General features: G+C 40.7%; 1 protein-coding gene and 1 long non-coding RNA gene across 18 annotated transcripts in view; one reads left to right on the top strand and one right to left on the bottom strand.

Moving 5' to 3' along the window:
* The window catches only part of FER (FER tyrosine kinase), a 432,700-nt gene that overhangs the window by 393,240 nt on the left and 18,906 nt on the right, over positions 1-20,554 (top strand). For all 17 annotated transcript variants that reach the window (XM_072788238.1, XM_072788233.1, XM_072788277.1 and 14 more), the window contains one exon: positions 15,043-15,197. In XM_072788238.1, the coding sequence (XP_072644339.1) occupies positions 15,043-15,197 (155 nt within the window). The remainder of the gene's footprint in view (positions 1-15,042; positions 15,198-20,554) is intronic.
* The window catches only part of LOC140611676 (uncharacterized), a 35,681-nt gene that overhangs the window by 2,418 nt on the left and 12,709 nt on the right, over positions 1-20,554 (bottom strand). The gene's annotated exons all lie outside the window — the stretch shown is intronic.

The raw sequence follows: 20,554 nt of genomic DNA, 5'->3' as shown, positions 1-20,554 counted from the left end.
ATCAAACAGAATGCAGAATTAAAATTGAACGAAGTTAAAGCAAGCTCTCCTGACTATGGAAAGAAAATATAGAGAGACAGAAAAGAAATTGAATTTCAGATATTTCTTTCAAGATAAAAATGAATTATTACAAAATAGACCTGTATTCGTAACTTAGACCCTCCTATTTGGATTTCATACACTGAAAGCAATCATAGAACTGAAGGGAAATTTATTATAAAGTCACCTGGGATATCGGTTCATAAACACAGAAAACAACATTAGAAATTGAAATGGGAATGATGAAAATTTCATTTAAAAGAATGTAAATGGGAGGCAAGGAAAGAACAGTTGAGGCACACCAGAGGCATTATTCCTCTTGAGCTCCTGTAAATACTGAAAAGTCTTCTCCATTAACAGGATACTGGTGACACAAAAAATAGGACTGGATGCTTCCCCTCTGTCCATAGGGGCTCAGTCTATGCTAAGGACACTTTCTTTGGTGGTACACTGGATGAGGCCGTCTCCCTGCCTCAGGCATACAGCCTGAGAGTCTATTAGGGATCTCCAAACCAGAGGCAAAAGTGCCAGCTGGCCAGTAGCTCTGACCGTTGAGGGAGAGAAGGGGTTGGTCAATGGGGCATTGCGTGGAGGTCATCCACTGCCGACCCTCTCAGCAAAGTGCAGAGTTGGTGCCCTCCATGGTGCAGAGACGACGATCCTGCAAACAGTTAACCACAGCCGATCATTCAGTATCTAAATCTAGGTGCCTTCCACCATAATTAGAGTGTGTTTGTTCATCAGCAGCTGAACATTTTGCAGACTGTAAAAATGTAAATGATCCCGAGGTTCATTATGGCACCGTGAGCATCACAGATTACACAGTCACTCTGCTCCTTTATGCGTCTTTTATATCTTAATTTGGGCCCGATTGTACGTATATCACATCATGAAAGTATGAGCTATAATGAAAAGATTGTGGAGGCATTGTTATGTGCCTTGATACAGGATAGAAAAATAATGCATATTTTAGTCCTCTCAACATATTCTATATTCTAGAGCCTAAGTATTGAGTCAGGGATTCTGTTCCACGAAACTTAAATGACAAAGAAATCACTTCCCAGGGACAGAATGCCAGACACGCATGTCATCAGGTAGTGCAGAAGATTACCTTTGTCATGATAAAATTAATATTTCAAAGAGACCAAAGGAACACTCAGCTTTGTAAAACACTAAACATGGGCCTTGGAGTAAGAGAGATTCTGTACTCAGTCACTTAATATCGCTGTGTTCTTGGGCAGATTCCTTAATCTCATAAACAAACACACAAATCTTTATCTGCATAATAGCTACACTCAAATAGGGCTCATGTACCCTCAAATTCGGGTTAGGGATAACAGGTGTCTAATATCTACTAAGTGCTTAATAGATAATTAATATTAATTTTTACGGCACTGGGAAGTGCATTATCTGGTTTGCACCCACAGTTATTCAGCAGAGTCAGGCAGGAGGACGCCTGTACTATGATTCTTCGGTCCTGGGGCAGGTGGGACCGTTGGGTACACGGAGTGGCGCTCTTGTAGCTTACCCTCCAGCCTTGACTTCCATTCATCAGCTGTTAACACTTGTTGTTGCCCCAGAAATGTGGAAAACTCTTTAGCAGGACCATCTAGCACCACTAGTGACTAGTTCCATCCAGCTGGTGACAGGAAGACAATGCCTTTAAGCTGGAGTATAATAGGATGTTAGAACTGACCTATATGGTGGTGGTCAACCGGCGGACCATGGACTCCCGGTTCCTCCAAGGTATTGCAGGTGTTGCAAGTGCACATCAAGCATTTGAGACAGAATAATATCTTGTGTGTGTGTGTGTGTGTGTGTGCGTGTATGCATGTGTGTATGTATATGCAGTACTATTTTTACTATTGTGATTAATAAGATATAAATTCATTTCAGAACTTTATTGAGTACTTAGTAGCTTACTATCACGTTGGATTTCCTCTGTCAGCCATTATAAAACATACAGCTCTTAGATCAGGGTGGATATGGTACGAAGAAATCATAAAATTCATATTATACCCACTGTGTGCATGACTGCTTCTGGAAAAATCTGAGATTTTAATGTTCAGATTAGTATGCAGGCCGTTGAGTACTGATGGAAAATGGGTTACATGGAAAACATTTAAACCAGTACCTGACACGTATAAGGCCCTCGGTAAATGACAGCTGTTACCATGATGGCTTTTTGGTAAGGAGTGGTTTTGTCGCTTTTTTTCTCCCTTGTGCTCAGAGGAACCTGAGCCCCAGGTCTCACATTCACATTCCAAATGTAGTATTTTAAGTTACATCATTTGTCACTCAAGCATCCATTTTTATTTCTCGTACTCTCCTAGTGGGAGAAGTAGGTATTTTAAAAATCTCCCTTCCAGAAGTCTTGTAGGACCAGAGGCTCTTGGCGTCAGGACTGAGGCTAACATCAGAGCCCAGTCCTGCAATGCATCTTACTGCAGCCTCAGACCGCTAGTGGCCCCGGATGTGAGCTTGAGACAGAAGTTTCGATTTTGTTGCTGAATCACCTGTTGGGATTTGGTATATTTCTCTGGACTAAACAGATTTAGGCATTTACTTTCCGTCAATATTTTTTAATTTGTCCTCCCCCTGTTCCCCTATTCCCTGGAGCAGATGGGTTTTTTTTTTTTTAATTTCTTAAGAGATTTAACATTAGATCACGACTTACTGAAATTGTGTACCCTCAGCTAGTCTCTAGAGGTTTGGTGTCTTGTTGCACAATGTGGCCGAGAGCTGACAGCAGAGAGCAGTGACTGAGAGAGGTTTATACCTGACTCTACAAATAGAGTACTCATTTCCTCAAACTACAAACCGTACAAAGAACGTTCCCATTGGGTTCTGCACGTAAATGTAGGACTGAAGCCGGGGTCATCACTACCCGTGTGTGGTCCTGAACTTGTTGTCAGTATCCATATTTAGTAGGACTTCCTCTGCTTTAGCTAACCACCTAGGGCTTTGACGTCTAAGCTAAACACAAGAATATGGGGGATCCCTGGGTGGCTCAGTGGTTTGGCGCCTGCCTTTGGTCCAGGGTGCGATCCTGGAGTCCCGGGATTGAGTCCTGCATCGGGCTCCCTGCATGGAGCCTGCTTCTCCCTCTGCCTATCTCTCTCTCTCTCTATCACGAATAAATAAATAAAAATTAAAAAAAAGAAAAAATGTGTGGAGTGGGTGTGTGTGTGTCGCCCCACAGAATTCCCTTATGGGGGACTGGCCCCAGGAAAGGAAACCAGAGAGCCAGAAGAGGGAAGCACGTCCGCAGGTGCTGAACACAACACGTCCATTGTAAGTAAAGGAAGGCGACCTCCAGCAGCTTCCATAAATAGTTCCCGTTCAGTCGGCTGTGCCAGGCGGGGACCCGGCCGTTGTGTGTCCCAGCCGTTGGGCAGCAGCCTCATTAGAGGAAATCCCCAGAGGCTTCGGTGTCTTCACAGGATGCCTCTCAGTGAAGCATGACTCCCCCAGCGGGTTGAGGCGTTCGAGCCCCAGCGATGGTCTCCCCTGCAGTCGGGAAGAAGGTGACCTGCTTTAGGACAAATACGCAAGAGCCTGCCCTAGACAGACTTTTGAGGAGTCACCTGTGCCTCGTGGCCCTCACCTAGTGCCACAGCACGCCTTTAAACATCCACCCCCTGACCTTTCCCATAGTAGCCCACCGTGTGCCTGGCCCGGGCCTGTCTTTAGCGGGTTCCCAACGCTGGTCCCCTGTCTCTTTCCCCCTCTGCTCACAGAACCGCCCTTTCATCCCCATTTCCCCTGAGGCTTTGTATGTCTTTATCCATATTTATCTGTTCAAATCATTAATGCTCAAGTAGGACTCGGGGATACTACATGCCCCCTTCCCCGCGGGTCACCTGTCTGCATTTCAGCAGTGGCTTTAAGTAAATGAAGGTCCTGCAATACAGAGGACTCTGCGCCCTGACAGCAGCGGGGGAGCGGGGCTCGAGAACAGGGAGACCTGGGGCTCTCACCGCGTCTGCCCGCGGGGCCTCGCACCAGCCCCGGGCAAATAAAAGCATAAATTACGCTCTAGCCTGCCCTGCCCGCTGGCCTGTTCCCGCACCAACGGAAGCCACACTTCTGTCTCCAACCTCCCAGAAGTCTGTGACACTCAACAGTTTTTCCAGGGAAGAGAAAAAGCCCAGTTCAGTAATGGGACTGATTTCCGCAGTTTTGCAGCTGGGGCTTCCCTTGGGAGCTCTCCTTTAGGACACGAGCGCCGCAGTCGGAGTGGCGGGGAAGCTGTTGGGGGGGGGGGGGGGTATGCGGCACGTGCAGGTAAGAGCCTCGGAACACCGGGGTGCAGTAGTCAAGGTGCGCTTGGAACTCACGTGGGGGAGGTTTTCATGCTCACCTGTGCCTTTCTAAAAGATCTATTCATTTTAAATCTGGCTGCTCATCTCTTTTTTGGCGGATCACTGATCCCATCGCTGTCGGCCCAGTAGCGGCTGTGGTATTGGCCAGTAGGAAATGGTCCCCCCCGCCCCCCGGCCCTGCTGTCGCCCAAGACCCTCCACCTTGCCCAGCTTCAGTTTGCTGGCACGCCCGGTGGGTCGTTGACTGTTCCGCTGGGCGCAAGATGTTGCCCCCAGAAACTGGCGTTCATGCTCCCTCCCCATCAAAACGCTCCTATCTCCTGTTTTAGAGCCACTGATGATGACCTTTGGCTTTTTCAGGAAACCGGTCTTCGTATGCTTGTTACTCAGTTTCTGGTTTGTTTGCGTTTTTTCTTTTTCCTCTTTTGAGAGGGGAGGGAGTTCGACGTGTCCCTTCTTAAAGGTAACAACTTTAGCTCTTCAGAGTTCACACGGTGCAGCCATGGGACAGGGTTAAGCGGTACATGATTCGATTACGTCAAATACCTGCTTCGTTCACTACCCACCCACCCCCACCACACTGAGGTTGGTTTTATGCCATGTTTTAAGCCAGAATAAGGAAAACTTAGGGCTGCCTTAAAGAGGTTTTCTCCTCCGAAATGTTGCCAGTTATTTGTGACTCCATATTATCCAGACCCAATGGGAATAGATTTTGTATTAAAAAAAAAAAAAAAAAAGAAAACAAAGGCACACACCCCAGTTTTTCTCTAACTTCTTCCCCGTGTGAAGAGTGAGCCCTGACCTTGTGTAATCCGAGCCGCAGGCAGGGAAGTGACGCCTAGGATCAGGCATCCAGGAGAGTGCAGGCCTGGCCTCCGGCCACTCCTGCTATCCAGCAGCCTTTGCTCCGAGGAGCACCGTGTCCCCAAGCAAGACGCCCGCTCTCGGGCCTTCCAAATGGCCGGGGAGAGCACCTCACGGCCTCCACCTGCCGCAGCCCGGTCTCCTCTAAGGCTCTGCAGCCCCCTGGGATCCGTGACTCATGTCTGTACGCCTCGGTAAGACCCCTCCTCCGGTTCACACCCCGAGGGTGAGCTCCTAACCTGCACTTGCGAGGCGAGTTACTCAGCAGACCTAAGGAAGGCTCCCCTAGCGCCGCGGCCGGGCCAGGCGAGGTCGTGCGGGACCTGCATGGGGAACACCGCGGCCCTAGGCCTCTCCTCCAGCGGCTGCATGCACAGAGGGGCTCCTATGCCCCCGGGCTCTGGGCTGGGCCGCCCCAGCTGAAGAAGGAAAGGAATGGAGAGGGAAGAGGAAAGGGGTATGGGGTACGTCTTCCTTATCTCCCAAACTAGATGGTCAGCGCCCCAGCCAGAGGTCACAATCTGCTTTTCCGGACTCCTTTAGACTTGCTCGGGCACTGGGCAGGCAGCGAGTGTGCGGGGTGTGCTGACTGCCTGAGGGCCTAAGCTTTCATTTTTAATTCATAGACTATGCCCAAAAGATACTATTTCCATCCACTTGAACTTCCTGCAACCCCAAAAAGAGTTTTTGGTAAATGTTACGGAACGGTATTTACATCGAATCGGAGGTACCTCTCAATTGGTTTTGGACTGATGGGTCCCAAGGCCGTAATCCTCACTGCAGAGAAGGAACCCTGTAAGCTGGTGGTGCAGGGAGGATGGTTGTGACACCAGAAGCACAGGTGTTGACTGACGCCGAAACTCTGAACCGCTAAGGTGGCGCAGTGAAGAAAGGCTCGTTCCGACCGGGAGTAATGGCATGTGGCCCCAAGAAGCACCCGCAGCGCAGCAGGAATCAGAGATGTGTACTGTGGCACCACTGGACTCCTGTCAAAAACGAGCTGACACTGGGGCGCCTGCGTGACTCAGCTCGTGGTGCGGCCAAGTTTTGATCTCAGCTCAAGTCATGATCTCAGGGTACTGAGATCGAGCCCCTCATCTGGCTCCCCGCTCAGCGGGGAGTCTGGGTGAAGATTTTTCTCCCTCTGCTTCTCCCCCCACTCATTCTCTAAAATATTTTTAAATTTTTTAAAAAATTAAAATAAATTTTTGAATTAAAAAAAAAAAGAGTTGACCCTACATTTGCGGATGTATTTCTGGACCTTCTACTCTGTTCCATTGAACTATCATATCTCTTTGTATTTAATGAACTATGTTGATAACAGTAGCTTTAAATTAAGATTTACAGTTTAGGTAAGCTCTTCAACTCTGTACTTTAAAGAAATTATCTTGATCATTTTACGATCTTTGCATTGCCATAGTCATTTTGAAAGCAGCTTGTCTAATTTTACTAGATCTTTTCTAATTTTACTAAACTGCTAGACCAATGGTTGGGAGTCCATTGAATTTACAGATTTGGGGGGAAATGGCCATTTTAACAGTATTGAGTCTTCTACTCAATGAGCATGGAATGAATGTCTTTCCATTTGTTTATTTGCTATTTTTTCTCAGTCAGGTTTTGTAGTTTTAAGTTTAATGGTTGTCTTTTGCTAGATTTACTTGTAGGTATTTGTTTTATTGGCAATACTATAAATGGAATTTATTTTCTAATTGTTGGGCTGCTAGCATACAAAAATTTTTTTATATTAGACTTTTATCTTGCAACCTTGCTAGATTCATTGCTTTTAGTTCTTTGTATGTAAATTCCCTATGATTTTCTCATTTTTTCTTTTTTAAAATTTTTACTGAAATTCCAGTTACCATACAGTGTAATGTTAGTTTCATTAATGCAATATAATGATTCCACTATAAGTGATAAGCACCTACCTATTCAACCCATTCCCCACCACCACCTCCCCTCTCTGGTAACCATCAGTTTGTTCTCTATTAACAGTTAACATTTGGTTCCTTGCTTTGCCTCCCTCTTTTTTCTCCCCCCTACTTTGCTCATTTCTTTTGTTTCTTAAATTTCAGATGAATGCAATCATATGGTATTTGTCTTTCTCGGACTGACTTACTTCACTTAGTGTTATACACTCTAGCTCCATCCATGTTGTTGTAAATGGCAAGATTTCATTCCTTTTCATGACCAAGTAATACTCCAGTAATATACACACCACATCTTCTTTATCCATTTAGCAGTCAGTGGTCACCTGAGCTGTTTCCATAATTTGGCTATTGTAGATAACACTGCTAAACACATTGGGGTACATGTATCCCTTTGACTTAGTATTTTTGTGTTCTTTGGGTAAATAGTAGTGCCATTGCTGATTCATAAGGTAGCTCTATTTTTAACTTTTTTGAGGAACCTCCACACTGTTTTCCAGAATGACTGCACCAGTCTGCCTTTCCACCAAGAGTGTAAGAGGTTCCCCTTTCTCCACATCCTCACCACCACCTATTGTTTCTTGAATTACTGTTTTTAGCCATTCTGACAGATGTGAGGTGATAGCTTATTGTAGTTTTGATTTGCATTTCCCTGATGATGAGTCATGTTGAGCATCTTTTCATGTCTGTTGGCCACCTGGATGTCTTCATTGGAAAAATGTCTATTCATCTCTTCTGCCCATTTTTAATTGGATTATTCACTTTCTGGGTATTGAGTTATGTAAATTCTTTATGGATCTTGGATACTAACCTTTTATCAGCTAAGTCATTTGCAAATATCTTTTCCCATTCTGCAGACTGCCTTTTATTTTTGTTGATTACTTCCTTCACTGTGCAGAAGGTTTTTATTGATGAAGTCCCAATAGTCTATTTTTGCTTTAGTCTCCTTGCCTCAGGAGACATATCTAGAAAGAATTTGCTACACTTCATGTCAAACAGGCTAGTTCCTGTGTTCTCCTCTAGGCTGAGATTTTCTATGTTAAAAAAAAAAATCATGTCTGCAAATAGTGCCAATAAGGCTAGTTTTACTTTTGTCTGAAATTTGTACTTCTTTTTGGGTTTTTTTTTTGTTGTGTGTGTGGTTTTTTTGTTTGGTTGTTTTTTTGTTTTGTTTTGCTTTGCTTTGCTTTGCTTTTATGCCTTATTTTGAAGCCTAGAACCTCAAGAATAGAAGTTGGTAAAAGCAGGCATTTTAGTCTTTCACCATTAAGTATGATATTGGTAGTTGAATTTTTTGTAGATGCCCTTCGTCAGGTTGAGTAAGCTCCTTAGTATTTCCAATTTGCTGAGCATTTTATCATTAACAGATATTGAATGCTGTCAAATGCTTTTTCTGCTTCAGTTGGAATGATCAAATGGTTTTGTTCCCTGTTTTCTGTCAATCTAGTGGATTACATTTATTAATTTTCAGATGTTAAACCAACCTTGCATAATTGGATAAGCCCTACTTGGCCATGATGTGTTATCCTTTTTATATATTACTGGATTTGATTTGATGATATTTTCTTTAAAATATTTGGCTCTGTCTTTATGATATTTTCTTGTATTTTGATAGTGTCTGTCAGCTTTTGTATTAGAGTTCTACTGACCTCATGAAGTGAGTTAGACAGTTACTCTCTCTGTTTTGAAACAGCTCCTATAATATTGTTATTATAATACGTACATAATATCATACATACAATATGTAAATTGTATGATAAAACCTACTAATGAAACCATCTGAGTTGAAATTTGCTTTTTGGGAATATTTTTTGATGCCAAATTATACTTGTTCTTAAATATAGAACTATTATTATCTATATCTTCTTCTGTCTGTAGAATCAGTATTAATGACTACTTTTTAGTCTAGATACTGATATTTTGAATATTTGATATTTTGACTATATAATGTTTGATATTTTTTAGCATCCTATATAATTATATCTTTTGATGTTTTAGCTGTTTCTTTTTATATCTTTTTTTTTAGGAGTTGCTCTATAGATTGGAATATGCACACCTAACCTTTGACAAATTATTAAGAGTTAATACTATATCATTTCATGGGAAATGTAGAAAATTTTCATCCATATGAGTTCCTTTGTACACACTCAACCTCTGTCTTTTCTGGTAGTTTTTATGTATAACATTTACATACACTGAAAACCTGATCAGATAATGCTGTAATATTTTCAATATTCAGTCACATTTTAAAGAACTTAAGAGGGAAAAAATGTATATTTGCCTGCATATTTACCATTTCTGTTGTGCTTCCTTCTATCCTGATGTTTCAGATTTCTTTCTGGTATCATTTAGTCTGAACTACTAGTGTTTCTGGTAGAGTGGATCCACTGACCGTTAATTCTGTTTTCTTTCATATGACAATGTACTGCTTTCATTTCTGTAGGATATTTTTGCTGGCTATGGAATTCTGGGTTGACAGAGACATCTGCTTGAATTCTAATTGGGTGTACATTAAGTCTATAGATAAATTGGGAAAAATTGCCACCTTAACAAATGAAAGATGTTATTCCATAGTCTTCTGCCCCCATCTTTTTTTTTTTTTTTTTTGAGAAATTGGATTATTTGAATCGGTTTCTGTATCGAATGTGTCATTTTCTCTATCCACTTTTAAGACATTTTCTTTTTCTTGGATTTTAGCAGCTTGATAAGGATATGTGTAGGAGGGTTTTTTTGGTTTTGATTTTTTATTTATTTTTACCCTGTTTGGAGATTCTTAAATATGTAAATTTATTTCTTTCAACTAAATTAGGGACTTTAGTCATTATTTTTTCAAACAGATTTTCTGCCTCAATCACTCTGTTCCTCTACCTCTGGGAGAAGTAGGCTCCCAGACTCTTATTTCCTCTCCTCCGGTAATAGGTATTTTCCATATTTTGATATTGTATAGATCCCTGATACTCTTTTCACATTTTTCTATTTTCTTTTCTTTGTGTTCTTCAGCTGGGGTATTTTATATTGGATTATCTTCAAGTGTATTGACTCCTCTGTTATCAGTATGCTTTTGATCCTATGCAGTGATTTTTAAATTTTAGATACTGTATTTTATTTCTCAGTTTCTCCATTTTTATAATTTTTCTACAGTTTCTATTCCTCTACTAAGGATGTCTGCTTTTCCATTAATTTCAAATATATTTCCTTTATCGAACGGAGTATAGTTATAATAGCCACTTTATTATGGTTACTACAATGTTGGCATTTGTTGATTGCTTTTCCCTTAGAATTGATCACATTTTTCTGGTTTTCTGTATGTTTAGCAATTTTGAGTTGTGCCCTAGATATTATGAATGTTATACTGTACAAACTCTAAGTCCCTGTTATATTGTGCTGGAGATTATTAAGATTTTTGTTTCTGTAGGCAATCAACCCTGTTGGGTTCAGAATGCAAATTCTGTCTCACAGTGATTCAAATCACAGTTAACTTTCTCAAAGCCTGTGTTTTAGTACCCTGTGTGAGACCGTGTGAGACAGCCAGGAATTACTTTGAGACATGGTTTAAAGGAGTTTTGTTCTCTAAACGGGCTTAGGTCTGCCCATCAAATGTGTAGCTCAAGGATTAGACTGAAACTTGTGTGGGTTCAAACATGGAACCAGGTAATCCTCTTCTCTGGCCGTTTCCTCTCTATGATTTTCCATACACTTATAAGGACCTCTTTTCCTGATTCCTCAGGTCACAAGGATTTGGTTTCTATTATGTTTCAGACACTAATGTTGCCTCCCTTGTATTCCTGTGTAACTGGAGTACACATAAGAGGAGCGCTCCAAGAGAAATGAGGGGGAAACAACAAAACAGGCAACTAAATGATGGCATGCCTTGAACACCTCTATTTCCTCTCTACACTCACTCTCTAGGTGAAAGCATTCTGTAATTCTATAACCTCAAATCTGAAAGCTGACAACTCTTAGACCTTTTCTAACCTCCAGACTAATAGACCCACTTGCCTAGTCTATATCTATACTTGAAAATCTAATAAACTATACATGTCCAAAACTAAGGCCTTCCCCCATCCATACTGATTACTTTTGACTGCAAATATAACATACACACACACACACACACACACACACACACACACACACACAAAAGCCCACAAATACAGAGATAGACAGTCCAGAATATATATAGCATACTCATTAGGCACCCAGTCTCCTTATCTCTTGATGCTTTTACAACTTTAGTATGCTTCCTCTTTATGACAGCAGGAGAGAGAAGTGTAATGGTAATTTATTTTTTGTTTTTTTCTAAGCTTTTATTTAAATTCAAGTGAGTTAACATATAGCGCTGTATTGGTTTCAGGAATAGAATTTAGTGATTCATCACTTACCTTTAACACCCAGGACTCACCACAAGTGCCCTCCTTAACCCATTTAGCAGACCCCTACCTACCTCTCCTCCAGCAACCCACAATTTATTCCCTCTAGTCAAGAGTCATTTATCGTTTGCCTCTCTGTTTCATCTTATTTTTCATTCCCTTCCCCAATGTTCATCAGTTTTGTTTCTTAAATTCCACACAGGAGTGAAATCATATGGTGTTTGTCTTTCTCTGACTGACTTATTTCACTCAGCCTAATAGCCTCTAGTTCTATCCACCTTGTTGCAAATGGCAAGATTTCTTTTTTTTTTTTTTGATGGTTCAGTAATATTCTAATGTATACATACACTACATCTTCTTTACCCATTCGTCTGTCAATGTGGACATCACTGCCATGAATATTGGGGTGCAGGTACCCCTTCGAATCACTGTTGTTTTCGAAGTGAAAACTTCGAAACTTAGTGGTACAACTGCTGAGTCATAGGGTAGCTCCATTTTTAACTTTCTGAGGAATCTCCATGCTATTTTCCAGAGTTCCTGCACCAGCTTGCATTGCCACCAACAGCATAAGAGGGTTCTCTTTTCTCTGCATCCATCCCAACATCTATTATTCCCTGAGTCGTTCATTTTAGCATTCTGACCTGGGTGAGGTGTTATTTCATTGTGGTTTTGATTTGCATTTCCCTGATGATGAGTGATGTTCAGCACCTTTTCCTGTGCCTGTTGGCCATTTGTTTCTTCTTTGGAGAAGTGTCTCCATGTCTTCTGGCTATTTCTTGACTGGATTATTTGTTTTTTGGGTGTTGAGTTTGATAAGTTCTTTATAGATTTTGGATACTAGCCCTTTCTGTGATATGTCATTTGCAGATATCTTCTCCCATTCTATAGATTGCCTTTTAGTTTTGCTGACTGTTTCCTTTGCTGTGCAAAAGCTTTGTATCTTAAAGAAGTTCTAATAGTTCACTTTTGCTTTTGTTTCTCTTGCCTCTGGAGATGTGTCTAATAAGTAGCTGTGGCCAAGGTCAAAGAGGTTGCTACCTATATTCTCCTCTAGGATTTTGATGGATTCCTGTCTCACATTTAGGTCTTTCATCCATTTTATTCATTTTTGTATATGGTGTAAGAAAGTCATCCAACTTCACTATTCCGCATGTGGCTGTCCAGTTTTCCAACACCATTTGTTGAAGGACTGCCTATTTTCCTTTGGATATTCTTTCCTGCTTTGTCGAAGATTAGTTGACTATAGAGTTGAGTGTATTTCCGGGTTTTCTATTCTATTGTGTCTTTTGTCCCATTATCATACTGTCTTGTAATACAGCTTGAAGTCCAGAATTGTGACGCCTCGACTCTTGGTTTTCTTTTTCAACATTACTTTGGCTATTTGGGGTCTTTTCTGGTTACAAATCTTAGGATTGTCTGTTCCAGCTCTGTGAAAAGTGTTGGTATTTTGATAGGGATTGCACTGGATTGCCTTGGGTTGCATAGACATTTTAACCATATTTGTTCTTCCAATCCATGAGCACGGAATGTTTTTTCATTTCTTTGTGTCTTCATCAATTTATTGCGTGAGTGTTCTATAGTTTTCAGAGTATAGCTCCTTTACCTCTTTGGTTAGGTTTATTCCTAGGTATATTACAGGTTTTGTGCAATTGTAAATAAGATCCAATTCCTTGGTTTCTCTTTCTTCTGCCTCACTGTTAGTGTATAGAAATGCACCTCACTTCTGTGCGTTGATTTTTATATCCTGCAACTTGGCTAAATTCCTGTATCCATTCTAGCAATTTTTTGGTAACCTTCCCCATTTCAGTAAATGTCCGTTCCATGCTTCTAGGTGCTCAGGCTCAAAATATCCTGGAGTCATCCATGATTCCTTTTCTTTCCTTTTCCACATCCAGTCTACCAGCAAATATTATTGATTGACTCCATCTTCGTGCAGGCTATCGTTGCCATTCCTGGACTTCTGAAATAGTCTTCTAATGGAACTCCATCAGTTCATTCTCTACACAATAGCATATGGTTCTTCAAACCTTAAGTAAGATCACATCATTCTTGTGCGCAGAACTCTCCAGTTACCTCCCAGCTTACTCTCAGTAAAATCCAAGGGACTTACTAGTAAAAAAGCTATACATCATTTGGTCTTGGCTAACCTTCTGATTAAATTGACTATTTTCTTCCCCTCACTCATTTCATACCAGTTATACTAGCTTCCTTAATGTTCCTTGAGTATACTAAGTATGTACCAATTTCAGGGTCTCTATCATGAATGCATTTCTTCTAGATAACCCCATGGCTGGCTTCTTAACTTCCTTCATGTCTTTGATCAAATACCATATTATCAAAGAGATCTTCCCTAACAGCCTACCTCAAATAGGATTCCTGCTAGTAAATCTCTCCCCTTATACAACTTTTTTCTTCATACTCAGACTATTTGACATATTATCTGATTTTCTGTGTATATGTATAGATTCATACACTCATATACATTCTCTGTCTTTACATATATAAATATATAAAAATGTATAAATAGGTACATATATGAGTTTGATTATTGAAGGGCTTCTCACTAGAATTAAAGTAGGGATATCTGATAAGGAAGACCGCAGTGATGAAAAGAGATGGTCAAGACAGATTTCTCTGAGAAAAGGGCATTTGAGCGAAGCATGAATATGAGCCAGCTATAACATAGCCTAGAAGAAAAGCACTCCAGGCAAAGAGAACAAATAACAAATAAGAGCACTCCAGGCAAAGCCCTACAGTGGAAATAAGCTTGTCACATTAGGCACATTAGGGGATTGTCCTGTATTTGAGGAGAAAAAGAAACCCAGTATAGGTAGAATTTAGAAATTATGTAGAGTAGAACAAGATGAGGTGAGAGAGACAGGCAGAGCCAGATCATTGCAGTTTTGCCTGTCCCAGATGCAGTAGAAAAAGAATTGCAAGCCTCTCTAGCACCTCAGTCATTCTCCACCCTTTGGGAAGCTCTAAGTCTACAACAGCCAAAGGCTGTCTAGCAACATGCAGCTATTTAAATTTAATTAACTAAAAGTACATTTAAAATTGCAGTTTCTCGATCGCATGAGTTCCATTCCAAGTATTCAATAGTCACACGTGCCAATGACTTACCTATAGGGCAGCACAGATAGAGAACATTCCATCATTACAGAAGTTATGTAAAATAGTGCTACTCTAGGAAATCTAGTCCAGTGAGAAATAAGGCCAAGTTTGCGTAGCCTCTCCTCTGTGATTTTCTCTTAACCCTAGAATCAGTACTTTTCTATTTAAATGGAAATATATGTGGTGCCTAGAAAATTAGCATGGGGCCTGTTCCCTATGCAAATACTCTCACTGGTGATTTTTGCCTATGACAGAAAAGATGAGAAGGACTGGTAAATCACAAGCATTCTTAACCTCATTATAAATACATTGCAAATGTAAAAATGCAAAGTGTGGAAGTCATAAATGTGAAAGCAGCTTTCAATTTGTTTTAATAGGCATTTTCTATACCTTATTGTAACCTAGGGATCTGGCTGCAAGAAACTGCCTGGTAGGTGAAAATAACGTTCTGAAAATCAGTGACTTTGGAATGTCTCGTCAAGAGGATGGTGGAGTGTATTCATCTTCTGGCTTAAAGCAGATTCCCATTAAATGGACAGCACCAGAAGCTCTTAATTATGGTAAGAATAGACTGTTTTTCTTTTTTGTGGTAAAAAATGTACTCCATCAGCACAAAACATTCACAAGCAAAGTTACAGGAGTAAAGTAGAGCCCAAGTTAGAATGATTTGAAAATCAACACAATAATGTGTAAGTATTCATATTTTGTACTTACACAGGAGCAGAAACTTAATTCATTAACCTTATTGGTCAGATTTCTTCATGTAACATTGCTAAATTTAACAGATGAGTATACTTATAAGCACTTTGGAAAGGGTTTCTTTAATCCCTAAAAATTATTATTTTTTTAAGTGTTGCTATGGCTCTAGACCACTGCTTTGGAATGTCTTATAATTGGCACAATAACCTCACCTAATATGGTTTTAAAATATTATCAAGTCTATAGTTTCTCACTAAAAATTAACATAGTTTCTTAGCATTTCTGTCTCTGGAAACTGTATACATCTTGTGGGGAGAGAAGGGAAGTTACACTTTTAAATTCGCAGGAATTTGTGTGTGTGTATCATTGCAATTGGAAATAAATACAGGTTGCATTATCTGTGGTTGGGATAAAATGGGCTGCAACAAGATGGGTAACGGCTCAAGGATTAAAAGGAGAGAGATTGTGCTTTAACTGAAATTATAAATTACATTTTAACTGAGTGAAGTGGCATATGAGCCATGAGTTGGTAAATGGGTACAGTATGTTTTAAATTGAAATATCATAAAATTATTCTTGACTGATTTAAAATGAAAATTACTTCATCATGACGAATAGGGCATTTATAAATGCCTTAATTCAATGCTGAAATTAAAGATAAAGCTTTGTCAAGTGAGGTACAATTCTTCTAACTTAAAATTAAGCATTTTGAAGTGAATAATTCAGTGGTATTTAGTACAGTTGACAGTACTCTACAACCACTACTACTTTCTAGTTCCAGCATTTTCATCACTCCAGAATAGTAAACTTTACCCATTTACTCCCCATCCCTCATTTCCCCCCAGCCACTGGCAACCACATGTCTGTTTTTTGTTGCTACGGATTTACCTGTCCTGCATATTTCATGTAAAAGGAATCATCCTACACATAGTATACATTTCTTAAATGTTTTGGAGGTTCATCCATGTCGTAACATGTATAATTAACTTCATTCCTTTTTGTGGCTGAATAATATCCCATTGTGTATATTAATAATTTGTTTATCCATTCATTCATTGGTGCATATTTGGGCAGTTTTCACCTTTCGGCTGTTGTGAATAGTGCAATGAACATTTGCGTATAAGGATCTGTTTGAGGACCTGTTTTTAGTTATTGTGGGCAAGCACTAGGAGTTGTATGGTAAATTCTACACATTTAACTTTGTGAGGAACCGCCAGATGTTTTCCAGATAAAGCTTTGTAAAATGATTCGTTTGGAAGACAGTTGGGGCTGATTCAGACACCAGGACCTATTTGGTATTTTGTATATTAATGATACTATGGAGTATATGTTGTATGTAGTTGTCATTACGAGAAATTGACTAAGTTGTTCTAGTTCCCAGTAATGAAGTTTTTGAGCTTAACTCTCCATAGATACGAATCCTCACCCTAATTTGTCTTCCCATGTGCTAGCAAGAGAAGTTTTTATAAGCTTTCTAATGATCACAGACTAATTCCACTCTTCCTCAGAATCTAGAGAAAATGGCACCCCTGCTATTTTCTACAGCGATATTAGTCTACGGTTGTATTCTTAAGAAGAATCACAGGCTAAAAGACTGTAACTTGTTATTTACGCAGAGGTTTTCTTTAAATAGCAAGACATTGTTAACCCCTTCTTGTACATTTAGAGCATTCCTGTAAAGGGGCTGGAACTGGACTTGGGAGACCCTGAAATCCAGCTCTCTAGAATTTATTTTAACCCTGTTGACCAGATCCTCTTGGTTGCCTTGAGTGTCCTCTTAACTATCATGCCAAGTAAAATTCTGTCTTTTAATCAAAATGTATTTTAGTTGAATTTCAAGCTGACTAAAGTATTTACAAATCAAAATTCTATTTCTGGATATCTCTTAGAGCCAGACCTACAGCATTTTAAGTAATAAAGAGAGCTGTGAAGATCTTTGGTTGGAGGGACATTCTTTTTTTATCAGTCTTTAATATTAATACAATGCAGAACAATTTACATGACAGAGGGGGAGAGATTTTAACGGTAGATGTGGAATAAGTCTGCCATACTTATTACCCAGCCCAGGAGGGAATTCCTCAGAGTTTAACCAGAGTGGAAAATATATCTATTGAAAGACTTATTTCTTGCCATACTTCTTTCAGGTTTTATGCAAATATCATTCTATGATTGGTGGTAAGATTTTTACCTCATTTCCAAGGGTTTTTTTCTTCCGTGTTGCCTCAGAGTAGCTGAAATACTACCCAAGTTTCCGATGACATGTGGGAGCAAGGCTGATAGAAAACTCCTTCAGTCTAAGGAACCTCTCAGAAATTTTGCCTTAGGGCCATACTGTTAAATTTATTTTTACCATTATTTTGTCATTAGTGTTGCTGTCATTTGATTTTTTTTTTTAAATGACACATATATTTGTTTTTTAAAAAAATCAAACAACAGAAAGGAGCCTACAATGACAGGTAAGCCCCTCTCCCTCCTGTCTCTGGCCACACAACACATAATTGCATATATCCCCTCCCCCACTTTTTAATCACAAAATGGCAGCATACTCAATAGTCTTTTCAGCATATATTGCTGCCATGCTCAATATAGCTGTTACAAAAGATACTGTGCTTGTAAAGGGCAGCTAGGATACTCACCTTCAACATAGAAATAATCTAAAAGGGAAAATTAAAAGATATTTTTTTGTTTGTCATCTAACAATTTTGAGCTGATGCATCCTCTAATTAGCCTGACATGACTACTCTGAAATGAGAACGAGGCAGGATTTATAGTGAAAAGAGTTCTGGATCAACCATCAGGGCCAGATTTCCTATCAGTTATATCATTAGTTGCATGACCTTGGCAAATCATCTACTTCTGTGCACCTATGTTTTCTAATTTGAAAGATGAGAACATAGTGCCTTTTCCATGTAGGGGTATCGTGAAGATCAAATGAGGTGGAGAAGTAGCAAAATTCTGTACAATTGTAAGTTGCTCTTAGCCCATTAAAATTCAAGATGGAGATCTAAGAAGAGCCCAAACTCACACCTCCTCTCACAGACACACCAGGTCTATGGAACAATTCTCTCAAAAAAAACCCTAAAAACTAGCTAGCCAAGTGCTACATAGTAGGCAAACAAGAAAAGAAAAAACCCACATCACAGCAGGTAAGAGAGGCTAAGACTCAATCTCACCATAAACCTCATCCACAGCACAGACAACCATAATCAGGAGGAAACTAAAAACCTAGAGCTTCTCCCTGAAGAACAAAGGGTTTAAGCGCTCACATCAGGCACTGCAGCATTTAAGACCTGCATCTGAGAGGTAAGCTCCCAAAATATCTACCTTTGATGAGTGATGAATTGGTGAACACTGCATCTGAGACTAATGATGTACTATATGTTGGCTAATCAAATTTAAATTAAAAAAAAAAAAGAAAAAGGAAGTCAACAAGACTCACATCCACGTAACCCATAAGGCTACAAGGAATATAAACACAACTCTTAAAGGGCCCCATGCTTGGAATCACCTGCCCTAGAGCCCAGAGCAGCAGCAGGCAACAGACAGGCTATGTGAAAGAAGCTCAGATGCTAGTCTGAAAGCATCAACCTGAGGGGCATCTTATTTAATACACGTCTACAGGTCTCCTGGGGATGCTTTCCAGGGATGGAGGCTGGCAGATGCCATTTTCACATTCTACTTCTGCTGCACCCCTGAGCACCAGTACCTGCCAGATACACAGTATCTGGTAGCCTGGTTTTTGCAGCTGCCACACAGGGAACAACCTTGATTATTAGGTTTGGAGGCTAGGGGGTTTGCATGCCTGTGTTCCATATGAGTGTAACAATCCGAGAACACCCTTTGGCAGGCTACCACCCTAGAGCTCTGACAGCAACATACAGTCTTTATCTGTTTGTCCAGGAGCTGTGGCCTGAGGGCAGACTTCTGGTATGGCACCAATCTATAGGCCTGTGGAGGTTCTGTCTAGGAATAAAGGATGCTATATCTGCACTCTCCCTCTCCTTTGCTTCCCAGAATCTCCCAGAAAGGAGCTTATACCCTTGTCCGGTGCTCAGATTTTAGCAGGTGCCACCTGGAGATGCCTCGATAGCACCTGGCTCTGGTGGTCAGCAGGGCTTACTTTCACAGATCCCACAGGACTGTAACCAATGGAGAAAAAGTTCTTAACCAGCTGCCACCCCTAGGGCACAGCAAGAGGCAATAGGCCCAGAGCTCTGCCTTTCTATGAAAGAGACCTATTAGCTTATTATCAGAGCTACAGCCAGAGGTGCAGGCTTCTGATTGAACACACATCTAAGACCTGACTGATCCTTTCCAGAGACATTAGAGGGCAGGCATCTGCCCCGCTTCATACTCTGTCCTGCTATATACTAGAGCACCAGTATGTCTCAGAAGAGAGCTCTTACACCCAGCTTGTGGCCCAGTTTTAGGGGCTGCCATCCAGAGAATGCCCCTTGATCGGGCTCTATTGACTAAGGGACACTCGCATTCCTGTGTCCCAGAGGACAGTAACAGAGAGATTGTTCTTGGCAAGCTACCCATTCCCCAAGGCACTGCACCAACAGCCAACTATGAAAGAAGCCTATGTGCTTGTCGGGAGCTTCAGACTGAGGGGTAGGCTTCAGGTTTGGCACACATCTAGAGCTTGAGGTAATGTAGACGGTGGACACCGCCTTTGCGTTCTCCCCCTACCTCCCTGGTATCTGAACTTATGAGCTTATGCACTCATCTAGAGCCCCAAATCTTTACACCTGTGCCCAGGGGACAACTCCAGATCAGCTGGCTCTAGTGGTCAGTGGGGCTTACACTTGTAGTCCTACAGGACTGTGGGACCTTAGCCATTGTTTAGGATCTGGCTGCAAATCAGTTACAGTGGTGAGATTCTTTTGGACATGATAGATCTAAGAGTACCCTCAACTACTATGATCTATTAAAAATAAAATAGTCTGTATGGGCAATCACAAGCATTTGAAAGACAACAAGGAACTAGGGCAAAATTGATGACATTCATGTAATACATGAGGCTACTTCTTCAAGATTGGGAGAAATGGCTGTTCCTCTAATGCATAAAAACCAACAAAGAGTCAAACAAAATGAATAAACACTGAAATATGTTCCAAATGAAAAGACAAAAGAAATTCTTAGGAAAAAAAATTTAGTGAAACAGAAGTTACCAGATAAAGACTTCAAAGTAATAATCATAAAGATGCTTGCCAAA

Source organism: Canis lupus, chromosome 2 (assembly GCF_048164855.1).
Source record: "Canis lupus baileyi chromosome 2, mCanLup2.hap1, whole genome shotgun sequence".
NCBI lineage: Eukaryota > Metazoa > Chordata > Mammalia > Carnivora > Canidae > Canis > Canis lupus.
The sequence above is the reverse complement of the archived record's forward strand: the minus strand, read 5'-3'. Positions and strand labels throughout refer to the sequence as shown.